This window comes from Aythya marila (genome assembly GCF_965140915.1).
Source record: "Aythya marila genome assembly, chromosome: 1".
Classification (NCBI taxonomy): Eukaryota; Metazoa; Chordata; class Aves; order Anseriformes; family Anatidae; genus Aythya; species Aythya marila.
Window position 1 is genome coordinate 134,593,659 of NC_139042.1, and position 24,158 is coordinate 134,617,816.

The following is a 24,158-nucleotide window of genomic DNA, read 5'->3' on the forward strand; positions in this document are numbered from 1 at the left end:
ATCAGGCAACTAGGCATTTAAACATCGTGGAAAGTCTGTGAGAGCTGTGAGTGTAATACTCGGAAATGTAATATATACTGAATTGCATTTAATTTATGAGTTAGCTGAAGGACTTACATGTATGATCAGGTTAGTTCAAAACTTTTATTTCTTATGTTACCCTTCTCTGCTTATGATCCAAAATCTGAGTTTAAGTCTTCTTTTGATCTCTTTAACCCCTCAGTGTCAACTTACGCTCTATGTGGGGGGAAGAAACAAACACTACGCTGACTTTATATCTTTAAAGTGCAGAATTATATTTATGTTGAATCCTGAAGGTGATTGTTTGTGCAGAGGGGAAGAAAATAAAGCTATAAATACCTGAAGGAATCACTGAAGGAATATGTGATGACATTGGAGGGTTATGGGCCACAGTTAGCAGTTACTCATGAGGAATACATACAGGCAGAAAGCATTTTTGGTCATTTCAGCCATGAAATTCAGCAGCACACTCTCAGGCATTTTATTTGTGTCCCATAACTTAAGATAGCTATTTTAGACTTTTCCAGTGTTTCAAAAATATGCATATACTAGTTTTTTTGTGTATTTCTGTTACTTAAAGTATGTAATTATAGAGGGATTTTCAGAAATATTTGTCTGTTTTAAAGAGCTTTTCTGTGAATCAAGGTGCTGTTGCTGCACAGTGCAATGAAATGAGGGGAGCTCAGACTCAAGTGCAGAGGGAAGTCTGAACAGTCATAACTTTGTTTTTACTCTTCAATGCATGCACTATTCTATCTAGGCACAGATCAAGTGCATGCTACACATGCTATACGTGCAGAAAGGAAGACAGGTTAGGTAGTTGTTCCCAGTTGCATCTGCCTGTGGTCCCAATTTTGCGAATGCCTGTTAACAGACCTGTGAAGGGACCCAGAATCTTGTGTTGGAGCAGACTTAATTAAAATAACTATTTTTAAAGCAAAAAAAAAAAAATCATTATAATTAACTCCACTAATGCACTTAACCCGGTAAGTATTCCTGCACAGTATGCTTGAATCTTACCTAGAAGAGCAAGACAGCAAAGATATGAGACTGGGCTTTGGGAGATCAGAGATCTGTTCTGGACTGAGTGACAGAAATTTATGTTATCCCAAGCCAAGTGTTCACATTGTGATTCGGCAAAGAATCCTACTTTATTTAAATGTAGTTCTTTGTAATGTAGGTGTGTTTATTGTTAGGCAGAGACATGAAATAGAAACCTGCATCATCGTGAGCTCCTGTGAGTTACAGGGTCTTTGCAGCTAGAACTTAAGTCTGGTACCAAGTTGTGCTGAAGTTTCCATGGAGGGCCAAATTGTATCATTGTCCTCTGCTGTATGTTCAACAAGCTCCTACAAACCCCTGTTGCTGCACCCTATTGCCCCTGTAATCAAGGATGGCTACAGCTGAGCTCCACCACAGAACATAGTTGACCTTGACTAGCTGTTGACATTGTTCTGTTTTCTCCAACTGGTTTTAAAATCTAAAATTAAATAACTTTTGTGGGAATATAGGAAATGCTTTCATTTCCTATCTAGTTGAGGGCAGAGAAAAAATCACAAAATTGCAACAACCGTACAGCTTTTGCTTGTTGAATTGTTATCATAAATATTTCAGGGTACTCTCCTTTTGGTCATAATCTTCTTGTGCATGCTGTGCATGCGTGACCATGGAGAAGAATGCATTTGAAACCGAATCTCAGCATGTCTCAGCAGGGAAAAAATGAAAATGAGAGGAGGAGAATAGAGAGATTATCAACCAAGAATACTTAATGACACTTCAGAACAATGTGTGGAGGCCCTTCATGATAACTGTCCACAGACTAGAAATGAGTCATTGGATGTGTAACATGTCACAGTAACTAATCATATATTTCTATAGTGAGGAATAGTCAGTCTCCCTGGCTACTGTGTTTACTGAAATAGATCCCTCTTGAGTCTGACATATTGTTGCACTATGATTCAGACACCTGAATCAGTTACAGAAAACTATACTGTGCACTGAAATGCTCTGTTTTGCCCATGTCTTAAATAGAAAGTGTAAGAGACCTTGCATTTCAAATTGCCTGTCGTACAGCCTGATCTCCAGTGGCAGTTTCCATAGTCCATCACAGAGCACAGCTGCTCATCATACCATCCTGACCATCCTGAACAAGAGGAGAAAAATGCAGATTACTTGACAGGATCCACAAAGAAAAGATAGAGGTGTAATTTCATTGACCTCTGAGCTGGTCTGATTTACATTAGCTGAGGTAATGTCCCTATTATTTTCTGTCACCTTAGGTCCAGTAAACTGAACACTATCTCCCACATTGTGAAATGTTGTGAAAGTATGCATCCAGACTTTCTCTGGTATTGGAAAAATAGAACAAACTTGGCATGTGACTTTCTACACTATTTTAAAATACAGTTTATCCTGAGGTCCTCTTTCATGTGCTTGGAACAGAACCTTTCCTCAAGAGGAAAAGGAATCCTGTAGAAAGTGGCAAATGTGCAGAAACTAGGGTTTTCTTTTCCTAGAAACAGAAAAATAATGTGTAGGTTTTATTATTACAAATTATAGCCCAGTTATTTGTTTCACCTCTCTGACAGATAAGCTAGCACTCAGCAGGTGCAAGTGCTGTAAATAATCAGTTTGCTATTTATACCCTGAAATGGGGAAACACATTTATGGGAAACGATAATAATTAGAAAACGTTTATAAAAAGCTGCCGGGCTGCTATTTGGTGCCTCTGGAGTGAACAGCTGTAAGAAAGCAAAAACAATCAATGCAACTTCAGAGAGACTGAGAATGGATTCCATGAGCTCAAATTGTCAATAAAGATGTAACAGCTTCCAAACAAATTAAAGTCTTGATAATGTTCTCATTTAAGTGAATTAGACTTTCAACTAATTTTAATAAAAGTTGTCCTAAAAGTTTAAGGTACTGACTTGAATACATGAAATAAAATTATTTGGCACACAAAGAATGTGTCATAACTGCCCTATGAGAAAGGCTATAATATTTTTTTGTCTTTGTCTTGATCTGCTGCAACCTTTCCTTCACTGGTATCCCGGATGGTGACCTTGGAATTGACCTAATCTCCCAACACTTTTTCTTGTTTAATACATGTCTGGGGTATGTCATTTCACTGGGGATTTCAACTTTGCATGTAGTGCAGAGAACCCCTAGAACCCCCTTGCTTTTTGGTTTATTAGGAAGGTTAATTTGTTAGTGGGGCTGCACAGTCACTGCCTGTTCTCTCCTATTTTGTTGCATCAGGGTTGTTAGACAACGGTGATCTGCTGCAAGAGAAAACAACTCCCATTCAGAAGCAACCTTTCAGAGCATAGTATGTGGTTCACATGTTTTGTGTTTATGTGGCTGTGTTCCTTTTGCAGGGGCTGGTATAAGAACTCATGGCACTGCAGCAAAGCTGCTTTTAAATTTTTCCTCCCAAGGGTCTAGGTGGATGTTGGGTGAAGGGGAGGACAACCTGGCTCTCAGAGCTGTTCTGAGAGCATTGCATGTCTCCTGCATGGTTGTAACACTGACTTTCTGTGCTATGGTGTCACCAGCATCTGTGAAACTGCTGGAAGTTTGTTGAAGGTAATGCTGAAGCTGGAAGGAGAGGGAGAGACTTAGTACTTAGGAGTAACAGAATTCATATCCTGAAAGCGGCTAGGAGGATTATGCTGCTGGGAAAGATATTTTGCTCAGGTTAAAAAAAAATCGGGTATTCAGGTACCTGATTGTCACCGTGGGTAGGAAGAGGATGCTCCTCTGAGGGCAAGGTCATAAACCTGGCCCTGGTAGCATTTCAGGCCATGTCTGTCTCTAGTCAGTGAGATTTTTCGTGAAGCATTTCTGGCCTCTAACGTAGCTCTCACAAGATGTCTGTGGTAATGAGAAAGGTGAATTTGGACTTACAAGTCAGGTCATAAATCTTCTGGCTATTGCCATGTTGTTATGATATTGCAGAGAGTGATTACTCCAGCAAGTCCAGTAATGCTTCATATTGAAATTAATGTTGCCTTGCCAGTGTGTAAGGACAGGAATTTGTATCATTTGATCTTAAGATCATACTTGCAAGCAGCAGCAAATGATGAGAATTACTGATACATAAAAGGTCATACTTTAGGATTATCTGAATTAAACTCAGTCCTTACTGTTGGTCTTCCTGCAAGTGCATTGCACACATACACAGAATTTATTTGGTCAAATGACTAAAATTATCATGTTGTGAATGTGGTAGGTAAAACTGGAGTATATTTTCTAGCAAAATTCCTATGTCTGCTTACATTACAGAAAATTCCTCTCTCCTACAGTTCCTGTTACATATAGATACAGCACTGTCTTCACAAAATAGTATTAATACATACATACATCTGAATTGAATTTTATACACTTCAGGTTCTGGTATGGGTACTTTGTTGAAGAAGAGCAGGAAAAAAAAAAGTTCAGTGGATTGATTTTTAGTCAGGTTTTGTAGGGAAGATACAGACATATGTCAACCACATTCGGCAGAGGAAAGGGCTCTCACAAATGCTACATTTCAACAAGCTTTTAAAAATCACTGTCTGGAAGGGGGGGAACTATAGCACAAATTTAGGTTCTTTTTTTGTCTTTGGTCTACTGATACGCCAGTTAGTGTTTAGGTGGTGATTAATTATGGGTTGCTCCTAACGTGAGGAAACCTGAGGGAAAGAGATGAGGGGAGGAAATGAAAGTACCATGGAAGGAAAGTGAGTTTATAACATACGGAAACTATCCACAATCACTATCATGAGGAAACTGATAGGACACAGGATACAAATCCATAGCAGATCAACTTCATTAGGTCTGTGGCTGAAGGGAAAGCTTATTTCCTTTTGAACAGCAGGGTGGTCTAGGGTATTTGAAGTAGTAAAGCAAGATGTAGGAGCTGGATAAGCAAGTTTATCCCAATTACCTATCAAGTTGTATTGTTTTACGTAGCACCAGGGGAAGAGACACACTAAATATGCACCGTAGAGGAAAAAGAATATGGTCTGAGAAGATCTGGATAACATTCACAGACATGAGTGCCTAGAAAGAGGTTGGATGGTGAAGACAGGAAAGAGGAAGAGCAGGGCTGGGTGGACAGTAAAACTGTAACTGGAAGAAATGGCACTGATGGCTCAGCATTGTGTCACTGGGGTGATGAATTAGATGAAAACGTTATAAGGGTGAATAACTAAATGGTGTGAAGTATATTCCTGTCAGTTTATGAGAGAGGCAAAACCACACGGTGGGTGTGTGTCTAAGGCAGGATCCTGCTCTGACTCTTCCCTTTTGAGGAGCTCCCTCACCAGCCCTGTGTGTGAGGCTGGGTGGGCAGCCTCCTAAGCCTAGAGAACCTAGATCAAACAGTCTACATGACCTCTTCTAACTCACTTCATAGGCACAGGCAAATAAACGCGAGGTGGAGGGGGAGATTTCCTTCACCACTTTCCTTACCCCTCCATGCTGACTGACGTAGCTGTAATACTTATTTTAAAATATGTTTTTATGTGTAGTGTAAACACAAAATAGAATATTGGATTGCTCATTCCATGCAACAGTGTTACAGAAGTTTTATCAAATACATTCCAGTTAGTATCAGTTGCTTTATGCTGAGAAACTAAGCCAGCCTAGACAAAAAGAAAAGAAATCACAGTGCTTTGAAAAGAAAAACTCTGTAAGAATCTTTCCTGTCTACAGGTGCAAACCTCAGCTAGGTTGAGGGTATGTTTAACACATTGTGTATATCATCTTCTGTAAGCATCTCGCATACTCTGTAGATGAGCTGCAGAAGTGGCAGCCTCCCTCTGTACAGTCACAGTCTCCATGTTGTGTTGCGCAGGTGCTTTAGAGCTTGTCAGTAAATCTGGTCACCCTTTAAATATGACATATAAAATTGCTACATTTAAATCTGAGATGTGTCCTTTATTTTTTTGTTGATTACTATATGAATGTAGCAGAATGCTCAGCAGATACTGTCTTTTTTGTTATACTTCTAAAACTGCTAAATTCATTTTTTTTAATAAGATAATTGTGGATTTTTCCATGCTGTCTAGATCAAGAAAGTGCTATGTTTGATTTTTGCCTCGGCTGCTCACTCATGAAAGAGAAAGAAATCTCATTTCATGGGAATCATTCAAAGCATTAATAACCTCAATCTCACTGCATCAATCACTGCATCAATCACTGCCTTCAAAATAAATAGTACAATATCCTTTTAATTATACATACACTGTGGCTTGAAAAGAAATGACAAAGAAAAATCTGCATGATAAAGGGCTCCTAAACTTGCAGCATCCCTTGATCAAGACTATTAGAAAGCATTCATTGCAAACTCCTTCCTCATCTGCCTCTAAGCTGCCTTAAAGCCACATTCCACCAGGGGCATACAACCGAATACAGTCAACGCAATCACCTCTGTTGTCACCATGACCTCTTGAGCACTGCCCAGCTGGGGCGTGCCAAGTGAGGGGAACAAAACTAGAGCAAAACCAGCCTCAAGTGGGGGCAGAGTTAGCCTGGAACGCCATTCTGCCACTGTCCTTGACAGTTTCAGCACAGCAAAGATCACTTCTGTCTATGAATCGCCATTGTGGTCATACATCCTTTCTAGCAGGAAAAAAAAAAAATTAGGAATGGCTTTTTGACTGAAACTCCCAGTTGTCTCTTTCAGTGGCTCATTCAGCACTTCCTGCAGTTGTGGAGGACTCTTGTAGTTGGTGCAGGCACCAAGATGTGGGCTCCTTTATTTGTGGAAACAAATGTATGCTTTCAGTCCAAGTTTTTTCCTGAGACTGCTCTGTCTTGTGTTTAACTTTTCTTTCAATACTGTTTAAAGACCATTACTTTTTTTTTCCTCTTTCTAACAGTATCAAGGACAAAAATAAGGGTGAATTAATCCCCCCAGTAATGAAGGAAACTGTATCCTACCTAAAAAGAAAAGGTGAGTTTTATTTTAAAGGATGATATGTTTTTCAGAACAAGGTCAGTAGCATGAAACTGTATAGCACTCAGTGCCCAATTCACCAAAGTTAATATCCTAATTAATAGCCTACGATTGAAGGTTGTGTTTAAATCCTGAAAACTTGAATGGCAATTGGGCACTGCTTCAAAATCTTTGATAGGAAGTAGATTATTGTCCCACTATGGAAAAGAAACAAACAAAACAAAACACCTTCTTGCTCTGAATATTAGATTAGGGAATAGCAAGTGAGAAAAGATGTCTTGAAATCCTCATCATGAACCCATATCATATGGTGGATTTTAATTAGCACTTACTTTTAAAATCAAGGAGTAGTTCTGTATTTACAGAACCAGTGGGCATAAAAACTCATTAAAGAAATTGCATTTTGCAGGAGTAAACCTGAAGTCTTCCCTTCACAAAATATTTTTAATGGCAGTTATATACCCTTTGACAGGAGTTCCTATCTATAGCTGCAGTATGTGGGGAAACACATTACAACGGCCCTTATTTAAAATGGAAATGTCCAAATCTGAGCTCCTAAATCACCTTCATGTAACAGAGTGAAGAGGGGCAACTTTGAAATGTTGACTGTACCAGCTGGGCTCCTCAGTGCATACCAGAGCAATGTAAAGTAGCATGCAGGGAGAAAGATACAAGGCTAAAGTTGTGAAATTCCTTTTATTTTCTCTGTATAATATAATTGCACATTTTGATCCCTGTTTTTGAAAGCCGTGACAGTAACATATCCATAGCCCTTCATGTTCCAAGGCCTCAGAGTTTCACAAGTGTTAGAGAGGCTTACCCCAAACCTACATCCCCAAATATTCCCAATTCTTAACTGCATTATTGAACTGCTGTTCTGAACAAGGTAATTTTTCCTTTCAGTATTCAAGTATGTGCATCATTGTTTTCTGTTCGTTTTAACTGTTGCCAGCAGGGTTTGTTTCGAGTTACGAGTTTATTTGAATCCTGAGTGAGAAATTTCAAACATTTTTAAAACCTGCACCGAATAAGCTTCACGTTTGTGAAAACAAAGAGGGGGTGTCAAGAAAAATGCTTCTCAGTTGTATTGCTGACTCTCATGAGAAATCCTGGCTTCATTTAAATCAGTGCAGTATCATGCCCTCATTGCTAGCTAAGCTCCTGCATAATTCAGTTTATCCTGTAGAAAATAAGAATATTCAATAACTGCCTTTTTTGTTTAGGTTTCATACCTTGAGTGATGCTTAATGATGTGTGTAGGAGATTGAGAGACAGATCCACTGCAGTGGATACCTTCTTTCAGTTCACAAGCAGAGCGTAGCATCTATAGGCCTGCTTGTGTGCAGAACAGCTGGCTCCTTGCCTCTTGAAATTGCTGATTTATCTTCAAAATACCTGCAGCTGCCGAAGGCCAAGTATTGGAGTGGGGCCAGTTCTGCTATTAAAGGTATCTACTGATCTGCAGCACATGAAGGGCCCCCAATGGACTTTATTGAAGGCCTCTTGGTCCTAATTCAGAATTTCCACTCAAGCTTATAAAATTGTTTGGATGTGCTGCTCCAAGACATATTAAAGATGAAAACTTTGCAGGTGTAGCTTGTTTCAAATGTATTATGGGTGGATACAGAAAATGTAAATAGTTCACTACTAGGGATGTTGAAGGCAAGTGACTGGCAGCTTGAGACAATCTCTGTAATTATAATTGTAAGTGGATAATTAGAGCTTGCGTAGTGTATCAGTGCATGCCCCATCTGCAGATGAAAGACAGACTTTTTCATGTTTTAAATTGTTATGAAACAATCATCCTTACATCTATTTAGCTTATCTTAATAGGGAAATACTTCTTCCTCGGTAATCCACAGGAGGCAGGAGAGCTGAAACAAGGATGAATGTGCACTATGATTATTTCTCATAGCTGTTATTATTAAGAAATTGAGTGAAAAATCAGTCACTAAAATTGTCAATTGTTTTAAACTTATGGCTGCATGGAGGAGGTGTTGTTTTCTCATCTGGCATTTACTTGGACCTATTTAAAGATTTTAAAGAAATCTTTAAGAAATTTAGAGGGTTTCTTGCTGTCATTGTATTTTGGTGACTAGTGTTTCACTAGCAGTTTGTTGTACTGATCAGACTCAAAAGCTCCCCCATGACCCGTTTTTCTTGTTATTTTGTCTCATCACCACTGCATTATCTCAGACCCTTCCCTCTCACCAGTCGTTGGATCCAGATCAGGTGCCCTCAGTTTTCTGAAAACACAGCATATAAAAACTTGCCCTCCTCCCTCAAAAATAACAACAACAAAACAAAGTAAAAAACAACCCACAAGTTTCAGCTTTCAGGGTTGAAAAAAAAAAGGGGGGGGGGGGGGGGTTGTCTCAACCTTGTCATTGCAGAATTTCTCCTAGATTAATGTTTTTTATTCTGAAAGCAGTAATCATCCATTTTCTCCAAACTTAATCTTTTTTTTTTTTTGGCTAAAAATTCATCTGTTCAGTGCAGTATCAGCACCATTTGTTAAGGATAGTCTCTGAGGAATTGTGATGACACTTCTGAACAAAAGCCTTCTTTGTGCATCTGTGCAAGTCAGTGGTATGGTAATGCTGACCACAGATCTGTAGTCCAGCCAATGCGCTTGCTGGCCAGACTATCACATTTTTCCTCAGCTCTCTGTCCTTCTGTGTCCCCAAGAAGGCAGGACACAGGCTCTGCCAACATTGGTATCTTCCAACCGAGCATAGGTTTGTTCAGAGCTGACATATTCCCTATCATAAAGAGATCTCCTCAAACCAGATTTCTAGGTTAGAGAGATGGCATGTCAGGTAGAGCATTTTCTGACATTCTCAGCCAGCTGATGCTTGAAAGCCAACTACCTGCCATGCCAAGGCTGTTAAGCAGTAGGTGATAGACATGCAGTTTTTTGCACTTGATTATAAGTGTGCAGGTATCTGTTGTACCTGCTGTCTGCTCTGATTTTAACTCTTTATCTAAATCTGGAATGTCTCAATTCTACCATCAGCTTCAGCGAGTGTCGGTCTCAGTGCTGACAGCCCTGGAGGCTGACTGGCAGCGTTCTTTGCACTCCAGATGCAGTTCTGAGTGTGGCGAAAACTTCAGTTCATCTTCCGGAAGTGACAAAAATTCACTGTCACTACCTTTTCCACTTGATTTTTGGCATAGTTTTTGTCCTCACAGAATTTGCAGGGGGAAGTTTTGTTGTCGTTGTTGTTGTTTTACACTAGGTGAAGTATTTCCGCTCTTTCTTCCCATTATTACATCTCCCCATCTATGTATCTGAAATCAATTTCTGAAACTTAGATCACAGAAACTTCTCAGACACCCTTGTTTGCAAGTGAGCCACAACTCCCCTTCTTTTACCACATTACTGAGTGGACTCTGAAGGCAGCAACTACATCCTTATCCCCAGCAGCCAAATTAACAGTGAGTGCAGGTTTCTTCCTCATATATTTATCCAAGAAAATATTTAGATAACTGTCTCTGAGCAAGGTGACTCTGAACGGATCCATAGTAAGTCACCCAGTACTGTAACAGCTTAACAGACACTAAAGAATATACCATAAACAGATGTACATCTGTTTGTATCATGTAAATGAGATCTGTTACTGCCTGATGCCTCAGTTGCTGTTACAATAAACACAATGAACTACGTTTCTTAATTTCTATAATAAAGTTCAGGTTATTTTTTTAACAAAGGAAGAGAAAACAGACATTTCACTACTTTCAGTCATTCTAGCTTGACTTTAGGGTGAAAATGGTTTTGATGTTTTTATTACTGAATTTTAAAAATGCATCATATCGGTTCTTGCTAACCTTCATAGAGAAGAATTGGTTTCTCAAAACAATTTCTGAGTGTCTGAGAAGATCATCATCTCATTAAGACTAAGTCGTAGAGTTCATCTTCTGGACCAAAATAGAGAAGTTCTCTTAATTTAAAAAGTGAAAGTATCATCCTGAAGCCAGATAATGATTTAGTCAAGCCAAAGAGAAAGGATAGGTTTAACAAAGTATGTTTGTGAATAGATCTTCATAGCCACCAGCAAGCCACAGAATGTTTTTTTTTCTTTGCTCAGACTCAAAACCTCAACCTGTTCGTCTGTCTAGTTTAAAATGCAAGGCTTGACTTGCACTAAATAAGATTTCTGTGTACTACCTTATCTCTACCATGCCATGAGAAATTACCTTGCTTAATTAAATATTCACTCTCTTGTCAGAACAATTCATAAGTGTTTCTAACTTGGTGTCATTCCTTTGGTGGCAATGATCTTGATGCTTTGCTCACAGGCCCTTTGCTCAAAAAATCCTAGCTTATGCCACAGGGTAGTAATTTTTTCTCTGGTTAATATGTCCCCACATGTCCTTATCAACCTATTTTGTGCTGAAGTGAGATTGCAAATGGGAGCTGTCACTTCTAGCAGACTGTTTTGATAACCAGGGATGTAAGTAATGCCACGGTACAGAGGATGCACCTTTGTGTGTCCCTAATACTCAGGGATGTGTAAGTAGCTACAGCTGCAGGTGCTGCTCACTGCGACCTGACAGGACATAGACGGACCTGATGGCTTCAGAATGGTTCAGCTTTGCTGGTGGTTTTATCCACTGAAGGATTTAGGATTCAGACATGTACTTCTGCCTTTAAACTTAAGATGTCACAGCAGTTCCCTTTCATGTCTTTTGGTTACGTGTCTGTTTTTTTTTTAATGTATTCTTTATTTTTTATTTGTTTTCATAGAAACCAGTTTACATACTGGATATAAGGTATCAAGAGAAATTAAAAGCTGGATGGAGTGTGGCTTGTGGTTTTGGTGTTTGTTTAGAGCAGTATTAATACAATTCACTATGCTCTCTTGGTTTTTAAAGTCTAACCTATGTTTGAGTGTACTAACTGATAAACACTAAAAATAAAGCTGCATGGCAAAATCAATACTCTGTTTGTAAGCAGATCAACTTCTGGAGGTCAGAAACCAGCTTTTAAAGGAATTTTTATTTGATGCATTGTAAAGGAAATGGATACAAAAATTATGTAGAAAACTTGGGAGAGCTGATTACTAAAGAGAGCATTTGAGATCAGTAGCAGCTCAGAAGTGATGGAACAGACCAATAAACTCACAGTGAAGGAATCACTCTACAGTAATAAAAATGAAAAATAACAGTCCCCTAAAGAAAAATTGTCTCCCAGTAGTCCCCATTACTGGGACTTTCTCTCTTACTTCATCTCTTTTGTTGACTGCAAGTGCTTTGCAGCACAAATTTTCTGTTCCATGTTGACTTGTGACACAGGAGAGTCCTGGGTAATGACTAAAACTTCTAAATGCAACGGTAATAACTATACTATAGAAGTTTAATGACAAATTAATAAATGTTATATAGTATGATTATAGTGACAACTAAAACTGTCCTTTATCTGTTCAATAGCAAAAGCAGTGGTAAACAGTGATTAATCTTTCCTTCCCATCCCTTTCATGAAGCACAACAAATCTTGCTGATGGAGGAAGTTCGGTTTCGTTTTTTAATGTGAATGAATGCATCCTGATGGTGATAGTCAGAATGGGTAGAGATGGATAGTTATGCGTTCTGAGTACATATGGAGTGCTGCAGCTTAGTGACTTTGCCTCCTGGTCTCCACTTCTTGTGATCACTCAAATATCTTTTAAAAATGCAACACTGGGAAAGCTTGACATTGGCCATATAAACATTTCTGAGTTCTTGGCTCTTTCTGTTTTCATGAGAATGTTTTTACCTGGGGTTCATGGGGACAAGATAAACCTCAAGACTGGTTCATGTGTCATCAAATAAAAATGAACCTTGTAAAAAGCAGTTTGTGTTTTAGATGCTCAGTAATTGTAAATAAATTATGTTCAGGGGTGCCAAGTGTAAACTGAGAATATTCATTCATAAATCCAAAGGCTAGACTGTACATTTCAAAACTGCAAGGACACAAATACACTTTGAGTTCTAGGGAAGATGCACTGTTCTAAATTCTTGTTGCCACTGCTCAGCTTTTTTGTAGGGCTGAAACTGTGCCTTCTCTTTCCCTCTGTCCTTGATTTTCTATGGACCTTCTTGCTGTGCAAATCATCTTTGCAAACTGCAGACATCATGCTCACTTGTTCTGTATTCATTGCACAGAGTACAAGGAAAAGGAAGGCTGTGCAAAATTTGTACTGTATTCTAGCCTTAAAAAAAATCTCAAATTTTATCCTAAGTATAAACATTTTTAATTGGTACCACTTTGGACAACTAAGATATTACTCGAAATATGATAGGAACTCATCAGTTTCGTGGTAGAAATAAATCAGTTTGGATTTTTAAAAGGGAATCTTGTTAGAATTAGTTAATCTGCAAGAAGATGCCTGAATCAGTTGTATTAGTGAGGATGAAAGCTGATTCCAAATCAGAATGGACACTTCCTGAGACTTGGCAGGACCAGCAGTAAACAGAAGCATTTCCAAACTCAATATGGGACAGAAGGAATTCAAATGCTCACTCTTTGCTGTTTCTCTTGTGAAAACAGACAAATTAACAAAGGTTTTTGATGCCAGCAACCCTCAAATCAAGGATGATTGAAAGAAAAAGAATGTAATTTTCTCATCTCTCTTTCTTTGACAAGTTTTCAGCAATGTGACAGCATGTGTTGCTTTAATTTATCTCTATGTGTTTTGATTTTCTGTGTATTTCCTTTAGGACAACTGATCAGGGAGGCAGAAGGGGGTTAAGTATTTTTAGCAACAATTTATTAATTCACAGTGTGACACAATTGTGTCATTGCAGTGTAACATTTTGTCTACTATGGTAAAACACATCTTATTTCAGTGTGGAATGAAAAGCCTGTCTGCTTTCATTTATGATTACTGACATTTAAATAATTACTCAGTTAAATTCTCAGTCTAATTTTTGTATTTTCAATGGACTGGGATACCCATGCCTATAATGGCAAAATAGTTCAACTTGTACACCTCTCTCTCTATATATTTTTTTTCTGTTTAAAGAGATAGCTGACATAAATCATGCTGTAAACAGAACTTGATTGGAGAACACTGCTAACAAAAAAGTAAATAGGCTACATCAAAATATATTCTCGAAAGAGCAAAAACGAGTATTTTGATATTTTCAAGTGCAATGACCAGGATTGTCTGCAACCAATTTTGTTTCCTCATCTCGTAACTCTGGTAGCTCTGGCATGTATGTTGTCTCCAAAACCAAAGTGATTAATTTCACTTCAGTGGGGACACCTAGTGCTAAACGTTGCTTAATTATGGTAGTTCCAAGAACTGTTTCTCTCTCTCTCTCTCTTTTTTTTTTTTTTTTTTTTTTTTTTTCCCTCTAGTGACTGAAAGGGATGAGTCAGGCTTGGCAAATATATTTCCTGGTTGTGTGTAAGGCTGTATATTTACCCTTCCCAGTGGAATAACCAACAAGAGGCATTAGGTCCCTTTTCCCTTTCCTGTCCCATATTATGAGACTCCAGCTAGGGGCATATGCTAATGCTGTTCAGGCTATGTGACATGGCAAATTCCATGTAGCACCATCATTCAAATGATTTAGGTAGCTTTCCCTTACTCTTATTATGCCAGGCCCATCTGAAACACAGAAAGCACTGAGAGCAAATACTAAGCCTGCAAACTTCTTAGTGAAGGATCCCGCTCAGTTCATATGTATCAAGTCAGAAAAATGTGGAACAGAAGGTCTGTCTTTGTGCCCAGGCTCATCATTTTCCACATTCAATAGCATAACTGCTGCTGACTCAAATCTGTTTACCAGTGGGCTGAAGTTATGACCCATGATTTGTTTAAAAATCCCTGTAGTATATTATTTTCTGTTCTGAGCATTTTTAATGAAAAAAAAGGCACAGCTATTATGCAGTTGCTGTTCTTTTACTTTAGAAAGAGTTTATCTTTTTCTTTATTCCTAAGAATTGTTGCATTAATCTGCATTTAATTAGTCATGTCATTTGACTAAGTTGTACATGTGGCTGTCCACAAATGTAAGAAATGGAGATACATGCATTGGTATTTGGCTTGTTGCCACTATTGATCAAATAAATTACTGTATATTTATTCAGTTTTAGCTGTCCAAGAAAAGTAATTCTAGAAGTAACAAAGTTTTCACCCATATTCCCCATTTCTGCAGATGAGGAGGAAAGATGCTTTTTCCCCCTTAAGACGTCCAAACAACATATCCAGAAAGAGCTTGGTGTTATGTGCCATTACAGTAACATTGATGGGATGCAGGGCCAGACAAGTACAGCTGCTGTCTGCACTACAGATTAATGTCTTTAATTAGACTCTTGAAAGCACAGCCAATAAAGGAATAAACATGTTAAAAATGGATATTTATTACACTGTAGTTTATACAGTGAGTTTCACATCAGATTAAAGCATTAACTATTCAGGGAATTCCTGCAAAGCAAATTGTAAGCATTTATGATGTCCTCTTCTGAAATGTATTTCTATGGAAAACCTCTGACAGCCAGCATAAAATTCTACAAATTTTAAGAAAATTATTGCATTTGTTGTTTGCTGAGGGCAATGCCTTGACAAGCTAGCTGGTCAGACCTGTGTTTCCAAAGCCATGCCTTTAGACAAGTTGCGCTATAAATCTAAAGCAACAGTTTTAGTACAGTGATGTCATTTGCAGTAACTTTATCCAATTGAAACATGATGTGGTTGGGAATAAACAAGCCTTCAAATAGATCGTAATTACATTCTATTGGGTTCCTTTAGTAAACACACACATGTTCTTCTCAGATAGTATAGTCTGAGATTTCATACTCCTTCCAGATTTGAAGGCATGAGCTAAAGTTTTAATATTTAACCTAGGACTTAAAAAGAGAGCGTAAGTGTTCAGAAAAACAAAACAAACAAAAAAAAAATGAAAAACAAGGGGCCATATTCAGCTAAACTCCATCTAAGCCTCTAAATCTTGTGAGTGAGGAGCTTTTAAGTAGAGCTTGTGTTTCTTTGCAAAAGCCTCTGAGACTTGTCTTTGAAAATTTACTTCAATATTACACTATCTATCCTTTTAGTATATTGTTTTAAATTCATATGTCCGATACTAAATGGTATTCTGTAAGGAATGGGTTGATTAAGGAATATTGTATTTATTAGTTTTTCAAGTAAAAAAAGTTCTCTTGCATGTGACCTGGGTGAATTTACAAGAATGGCAATATCTTTCACTAGTATATGACTCAATATTTTTAGAATAGCATAATAGTTCTTGATCATTCAAATAGGTATGCACATACTTCAGTTGAGATACACAAGCATTGCTTTCAGCCTGGCTACTTAGCTTCTGCAAGATTATAAAGAAAATAAAAGTTCAATCATCTGTTGTCACACATTCATGTAAAAAAAACACACAGCAATCCCTTGAAGTCAGTGGGTAGTCTGCCACCCTTCTCAAAATGCCTGCAATTTTATGTTTTGTCAGGCAAGGGTAGTCTAATATTTTGCATAGCTGTGATTCCAGTAGGTATCTCAAAGTTAGACTATGTGTGAGCCAAATCGCATTACCTGCTGGGTGGAAGGAACAGCACAAACCAGAGAGGGAAAAAGAGAGGGAAACAATGATTTTACCAAACTCAAAAGCAGGAAGTACTGCAAGTCTCAATAAAAGTAACACTTCTTGTCCAAATCCCATTTTGCGTAATAATTCAGATAAATAACTTACCTTGAAAGCTGTTGTCCTTAGATCCTACTTAGATCCTACTTAGATCCTTGACTGTATGAAGTTTTTCCTCTGTAGCTGAAAACGGATTTCAGTTAGTCAAAGTCATAAAATGAAACTAGATAGGAACCCTTCCTGAAATTTATGATACGTATTTCAGAAGTGCCTCAAGACCAGAATCAGGTATTTCAAAATACCATGGGCAGGCAGAGTCTTAAATCCAGCTGACTTTCAGAGAGAGGTGGAAAGAGCAGTGGTCTGCACAAACCTGCCTTGAAGCTGGGGAGGCTAATGTCCCTCCAATGATAAGATATAGGCTCCTCCATCCAAAGATGCTATAAAAAATTCCTCAGCCTAAAGGATCTTGTCTCTCCCGCTAACAGAAGAGGGAGCTTAGGGAATCTTTGCAAATACTCTCTTTAGCTTGCTAAAGGCTTTAAGGCATTTAAAAGTAGAATAGCAGATTACAGGCATGGTTTGGGGCTCAGTTTGCAGATACGCTTAGTGAGGGTGAGGTCATAAGCAGCCTGGTGAATGTAAATATGTAAATATGCAGCTTCTTGTCATGAGGCACAATTGAAAGCTACTTCTAAAGAAAAAAATACAGTTGGTACAACACATTAAAAAACTTAAGGAAAGGTGGTAGTATTTCTGTGAGACACGTTAAAGAAAGTGATATCGGCACTGCTACAACATTATTTGATTCTCCCAAAAATATTTGATTTGAAAGACTTTATTACCACCTTGAGTGTATCAAGTGGATTTGTTCCCAAACCTTCTCCCTCTGTTCTATCTTCAACTGAACCTATGTGGAAAAGCAAGAGAGTGATGGCTTTTACAGATGGGACATTAACTGTTTTTCAGGACTACAAGTAGAGGGCCTCTTCAGAAGGTCAGCCAGTGTCCAGACTATCAAAGATGTTCAGAAACTCTACAATCAGGGTAAGCTGCCATAACCACTGCCACAGATTAATAGTGTGAGGGCTTATTGATCTTGTTTCTGTTTGTGAAGCAGAGATGCTAGTTTTTTTTTATAATTAGTTAATCATGAAGTCATTTGTAAACTAAAATAACATAATAAGAGCACTAATACAGAAGCTTGAAAAATAGCAATAGGCACTTAAAGCTTGCTGAACAGCAACTCAGCATCAGTCATCAACTGATGTCAGACCAAAGCTTCTGAAAGCCGTAGCAGCTAATGAGTGATAAAGTTTGAGTCAAAAATGGTCTGTTTTATCATAAACACCCCTATTACTTCTGTGCAGTTTGAGTTACCAGAGTTAGTTAAAAATGCCAAGTACTGTGTCTTTGTGTCATTTTGCCTTTGGTGTTTTTCCTTGACTATGGCACCAAAATGTAATTTTACACAATAGTTTATGAAATACATTGAAGTCATTTTGCAAGTCATTGACTTCCCTGTAAAGTAATTTTATGAAATGCCTTAATGGGGAGAATCTCTTACAGCAAGATGAATAAAACTCCATGAAAAATATTAAAAGAAAATGCTAGGAGTTGCCAAAAGCAGGAAAGACAGAAGGTTTTCTCTTCTAACTGTGGTGTGAAACAGGTTTTAAATGGTGGTTTAAAGAATAAGTAAAACATATGATTGAACACCTTTTTCTTTTTTTTTTTTCTTTCTTTCTTTTAGGCAAGTCTGTGAATTTTGATGACTATCACGATATCCATATTCCTGCTGTTATCTTAAAGACTTTCCTTAGGGAACTCCCTCAGCCATTACTAACCTTTGAATGTTATGATCATATCCTTGGAATCACCAGTGAGTATTAACTCAGTTTTAGAAAAATTCATACAGCATTTTGAACCGGACCAGGCTAATTCTTAATCACCGTTGTTTGCTAACCATGACTTAGTTGTGGGTACATAAAACTATTAGTGCTTTCAGTGCAGCCATTAATGGGCAACCTCATAATCTGTACCAGCACAAGGTGGGATTCCACCCAGAAGAGGACAGTGGTGTAATTTCCTTGTCAGAAGTTTAAAACATGGGAATCAGAAGCTCTTTTGCTTTGTTGAGTATCATGGGCTGTTCAGAACACTGACATGTAGCTCCTTACCAGGACATATGAGGGACAAATTTCTCTACCACCACTACTGTTCTTTTTGGAGTTTGGCTTAACCTTCAATACAAAAGTACAAACACATTATATTGTTAGATAATGTTTTGTAGACATTAGAGACTCTGCTGTAAGTACGGTAAATAGGCTGTTAATCATCTTTATAATTCTTCTTGTGTTCCCTGTATTTGCATTTCCTGATACCAATGTCCACTCTCAATCTTTTTCACTGTTTGTGCATACAGAGGACTCTAAGAACAGCTAGTCCTATGACTAGCAGAGCTAAGGAAGCATGTTTTCCTGTGGATTTGCATCACAAACATGAGCTTTCTTTTGTCTCCTCTAATGCCTAGTGAGAATTGATATCACACAGTAGCATGTTTTCAAAGCAGGGACAGCTTTAGGGTCCATCTTCTTTACCTGGTTGCCTAATTCCACAAAATGTGTAGGCATATAATACATTGACATTGATCTACATCTCTATCAAATCTAATCTAATTGTGCCAACAGTTTAAATGTTGGTGGGGACCAGAAGATGGATGGCAGATAGCACACCAGAAGTCCAGTCTCTGCAGAAAAGCAGCCTGAAAAATCAGTACTTTAGACACTCTTCTCCATGTCCCCCCCCCCCCTTTTTTTTTTCAATGCATCCTCTTTACTGGCAGTCTGGAAGAATAAAAATCTGCTTTTACACACACAAAAATGCTTTCATTTTGAAATTTCTTTTCTTACGGCCTTTGTGGGATAGAACTTTGAACCTTACAGTAAATTGGAAAGTCCTTTTTCCAAACTGTAGAATCATAGAAAATGATCATAGAAAAAAAAATAGGTGGTCATTTGTATGCTTATTTTATCTTTTGTTACGGTTGTTCTTGTGTGAGGAGAGGGACAGGAACATCTTTTGTATTGGAACTGTTATCTGGGTAACTGCTGTGGTTTAAGCCCAGCAGCTAAGCACCACACTGCTGTTCACTAACCCTCCCCCCTCCCTCTCTGGGATGAGGGAGAGAATTAGAAAGAGATGAAGGCCTGTGGGGTTGAGATAGAGACAGTTTATTAGGACAGAAAAGAAAGGAAAATAATAACAATAATGATAATAGTACTACTACTATTAATGAGTACAAACAAGTGATGCACAATGCAATTGCTCACCACCTGCTGACCGATGCCCAGCCTATCCCTGAGCAGCCATTCCCCCCACCCCAGCTAGCCACCCCTATATATTGTTTAGCATGACCCCAGATGGTATGGAATACCCCTTTGGCCAGTTTGGGTCAGCTGTCCTGGGTCTGTCCTCTCCCAGCTCCCACTGCACCTCCAGCCTGCCCGCTGGCAGGATAGAGCGAGAAGCTGAAAAGTCGTTGGCTTAGTGTAAGCATTGCTCTGCAACAAGTAAAACAGTGTGTTATCAACATTATTCTCATCCTAAATCCCAAACACAGCACCATACCTGCTACTAGGGGGAAAATTAACTCTATCCTAGCTGAAACCAGGACAGTAACATATTAGGGAACCAAGGATCTAAAACCATGAGAATAGAAGGCATTGATTATCTAAAGATCTGATACCACATAAATGTATGAATTATAGAACTTTAATTGTGTGGCCTTTGTCAGGAAGTGAAAGTTTATAATGTTAGCAAGGCAACCCCCTAATAACAGAAGTTGAAATCTGAGATTTATTATAGGTGTACTTGTTCAGGCTGGTATTTTGCCATTGCGGCTCTTGTCAATTTAGCAGAGAACCAGTGGGGCTTTCAGTGACAAATCACAAGCACACATTTTTCCAACACCTGTTTTTTGAGGAAATTAGATCATAATGGAGTAGAGTTTCCAACTGAGTCTGGTAACATACCTCTGGTAACCACTGGATGATGCTGTTGCAAAGTGAAGGTTATCATCGTTATGAAGTCCATTGCTGTTGGGGTAGCTGAATAAAATAATTAGGGCTGGGCATAAATCTCAACTGCACCATGTTGGTAAAGTGTAGTGAAGACTCCTTCTGAGGTTTCTATGTTTTGCTACTATTCAAATAACAGTACAGAAAGTTTAGTGTACCTAGATACACTTCATTCTACGTAAAATTCTTATACTGTGCCCATCACTGGCATCTGCATGTATTATTTAATATCACTAACATTATTGATGTATTTCCATTAAAAATAATAAAGATAATTGTGTTCAGAATCCTCTGAAGTTTCATACTGTTTTTTATTTGCAAGACTAAAATCAAGGATTCATACATCTACACAATAAATATCTCAGGGTGTTAAGAGAAATAAGTCTTTTCACAAGGCAGTTGTAAAAATTAAGGAAGTAAGGATAGTCATTCAGAATAGAGTAAAGAATAAGGGAATTTCAAATTGATTGCTAGTTTTTACTGAATTAGTCTGCTGACTTTCTGGGCCTGATGTTACTCTGTGCTAGAGCTAAGTGAAAAAAAAAAAGAACAAATCTGAAGTCTGAGAGCAATGCATTGTCCTAGGAATACTAAAGGTTTTTTTTCATGGCAAAGTATCTGTGAAGGTCTAAGTCAATGTTATTTTTGTTTATTGGTGTTTTAAATGTTGACAGCATATGTTGAAATATGGAGTTTAAAATAATTTCTCCTTGAGCTTTTTTGTTATGCAGTGTGATGTCCACTATCTTTTCTTGATGCTATGGTGATATCCTACTTTTTAAAGATGTTAAGCCTGAGAGCCAAGCTGGACTGCAGCAAAGGCATATTCTCTGTGAATACAGTGCAGAAGGGAGCTTTGAACAGGTCTGATCACAGACAGCTGTCTTGGGATGATTTGAAAATTCTCATTCTGGCTTCTGGAAAACACCAGAGCAGTGTGTGATGTATCTATTACATCTCTTAACCTGCAAACCCAGAAAAACACTATGCCTACTTTACAATACTTTGAAATAATAGCGAAGCTTTTCTCTTTAGTGTCTCATCTGAAATATTTTTTACTAGATTTATTGACAGGAGCTGAGAAATAAATTAGCCAAGTGACTGGCAAAATAAAATAAAAAAAAAATAAAATAATAGAAACTTGAAGCTTGACATTTTCAAAGAACTTCTTGTTTGGTCATGAAAACTACTCAAGTTACTTTGCCTGGTGTTGCTATACTTCCTGAATTATTTACTCTGCAGAAGGCTGACAAGAAAATTCTTGTGACTCAGATTTTTGTGTCTTACAGGCTAGCTTTGCAGTAGTAAAAGCTACTAGCTACTAGCAAAAAAAAAAAAAAAAAGCTACTAAAGCTACTAGTAATAGCTTTGCAATAGTAAAAATATCAACACAGCTCACCAGGGTATAGCTTCGTGTATTTAAATCAGAGCTTAAGGGAACATTTAACATGCTGGAATTTTGTGCATGCATAGATTCTTCTGTACATCTCTAGCAATGTCAGGGAGAGAAAGAAAAATTGAACAAATGGAGAAAAAACATCAGCACAAATCAGCCGGTTAGGTCAGGCATGATTGTAACAGTCAGACCTTTCTCCAAATTGATGTTAAACTTCCAGTACTAAGATAATTACAATATTACAGGGAAAAAAAGAAAAAAAAAAAGAAAAAAAAAGAAAAAAGAAAAAAAGTCACTTGGAATAGCATTCAAAATGCATTCTAATGTTTGCATAATTCTTACCCAGACTGTCTAAGTGAGTTTGGGGTCTAGTTGCAGATTTGCCCATCTATAGAAATGAGTTAATGAACCTGCTTAAGCTTACCTCTACAAAGTTCTTACCCATTCAAGTGGCTGCCTCTTAAATCCTTGTCCAAGACTGAAAAGTTTCCTGCAGAATCACAGAAGTGCGTTTGAAGTTAGTAGAGTGCCAAAAGAGCACTTTGATCAGCAAGCATAAAATCAAGGCATGAAAGGTAGACATCTGGATTCAGTGCATGGGGAGATAATGGGATTCAAAACAAGACCTTGGAAAGTATTTTCTAGCAAAGAAATTATTTTGGCTCTTTCACTGAATGGAGAAAATACTCTGGAAGTTAGTCTTAGCCAGATAAATACTGAATATGATCGGCTTATACAAAGAGATAGCCCAAACTGTTACAGTGCTGGTGGAAGTTAATAGGGCTGATTTCTGTGGTCAGTTTTACAGATGAATAGCCAAAGTAAATCCAGATGATATAAATAAGGTGCTAGTTCTTGGTAATATTTTGATGTTTTCGAGTTAAATTAAGACTGACTTTGATATTGCAGGTGTGGAGAGCAGTTTACGAGTAACGAGATGTAAACAGATCATTCATGGACTTCCTGAACATAATTATGTTGTTCTGAAGTATCTGATATGCTTTCTCCATATGGTGAGTATAAGCAAAATTTCCAAAAGTAATGCCAATCTTTAGTGCCGCTTCTAACAAAAGCCAGTGCTAAACAACAGTCTCAGACGTACCTTAACCATGAAATTCTTTAGATGTAAGAAAATCTACTGTGTAAATGAAACTCTGCCTGCACTGAAATATTTAAAAGTCTTCTGTCCTCCACTCCCCATTCACAAATATATGTTTTACTCTTTTTTTTTCCTAATTTGCAGTGAGAAAGATTGACAATGGTGAGTGTGTAATTTTTGGTGCCAGAATAAAACTACATAAAATCACTTTTTTTTTTTTTTTCCAAGGCATAAGTTTTGGACAAACAAAACACTACATTTGTGTCATTTTAGTGAATGGTAAAAATATTAATGAGCTTTGGAACAACAATCAGCAAAGTATTTTCTATATAATCTTTAAAATAACATTTTCCTGTGTAAAATAGCCTCTAATTCTGTAATTTGAATTTACTGCAATGAATTTACTACAATGTTGAACAAAAGCTTTGGTCGTGCCATTTTGCAAGGACGGTTGGTATACTTCTGAATAAACTAAATAATTTGTGTTCTGTTTTACTTTACAGCTTGCTGATTATTTTTAACCCCACAAGTGTGAGGGTTTGGGGAACTTCCAGTACCTGTCATTCTCCAGTCATCCTAGTGACATCCTTTTGCTGCCAGTTTATGTGCAGGAAAAGACAGTAAGGAGGGTGTTAGTTTCCCTCCTTTCTGCCTTATCCAGTGCATTACCTTTTCTAGATTGCATTTTTCAAACCTAAGTGCCTAAAATTGAGGATCAACTTTAGCTGACAACTAAATGAAGTGACCCATCCTTCAGAAGTCTGAAGAGCCCACTGAACTAATGACAGATACAGAACAATGCTGATTTTTACCACTGGAGGAATTAGCCCTCTGTAACTATTCTTGGGCTATAATCCATATTCTAGCATGTAGCGTATTTCATAAGCAGGTACATTTCATCCCATATTACCTCAAAACACTACAGAAAAGCAAGATTAAAGGAAAGACCCTTGATATGACCCTTGCTCAGACAGTGCTTTCAAGGTTCCTGTAATACCTACATGCTCGTTTACTGTTGCTTAGCTGAACTCTAATGCTTTTAAG

The 24,158-nt window shown here is 37.9% G+C and overlaps 1 protein-coding gene across 8 annotated transcripts in view; it reads left to right on the plus strand.

The window, feature by feature from the left end:
* Positions 1–24,158, plus strand: part of LOC309879809 (rho GTPase-activating protein 8-like) — a 108,581-nt gene that overhangs the window by 75,099 nt on the left and 9,324 nt on the right. For 6 of the 8 annotated variants that reach the window (XM_082764023.1, XM_082764021.1, XM_082764024.1 and 3 more), the window contains 4 exons: positions 6,888–6,961; positions 17,510–17,587; positions 18,294–18,422; positions 22,925–23,028. In XM_082764023.1, coding sequence (XP_082620149.1) covers positions 6,888–6,961; positions 17,510–17,587; positions 18,294–18,422; positions 22,925–23,028 — 385 coding nt within the window. Of the gene's footprint in view, positions 1–6,887; positions 6,962–17,509; positions 17,588–18,293; positions 18,423–22,924; positions 23,029–23,617; positions 24,149–24,158 lie in introns of those variants that run through there. The other 2 variants (XM_082764026.1, XM_082764027.1) reach the window with 2 other exon arrangements.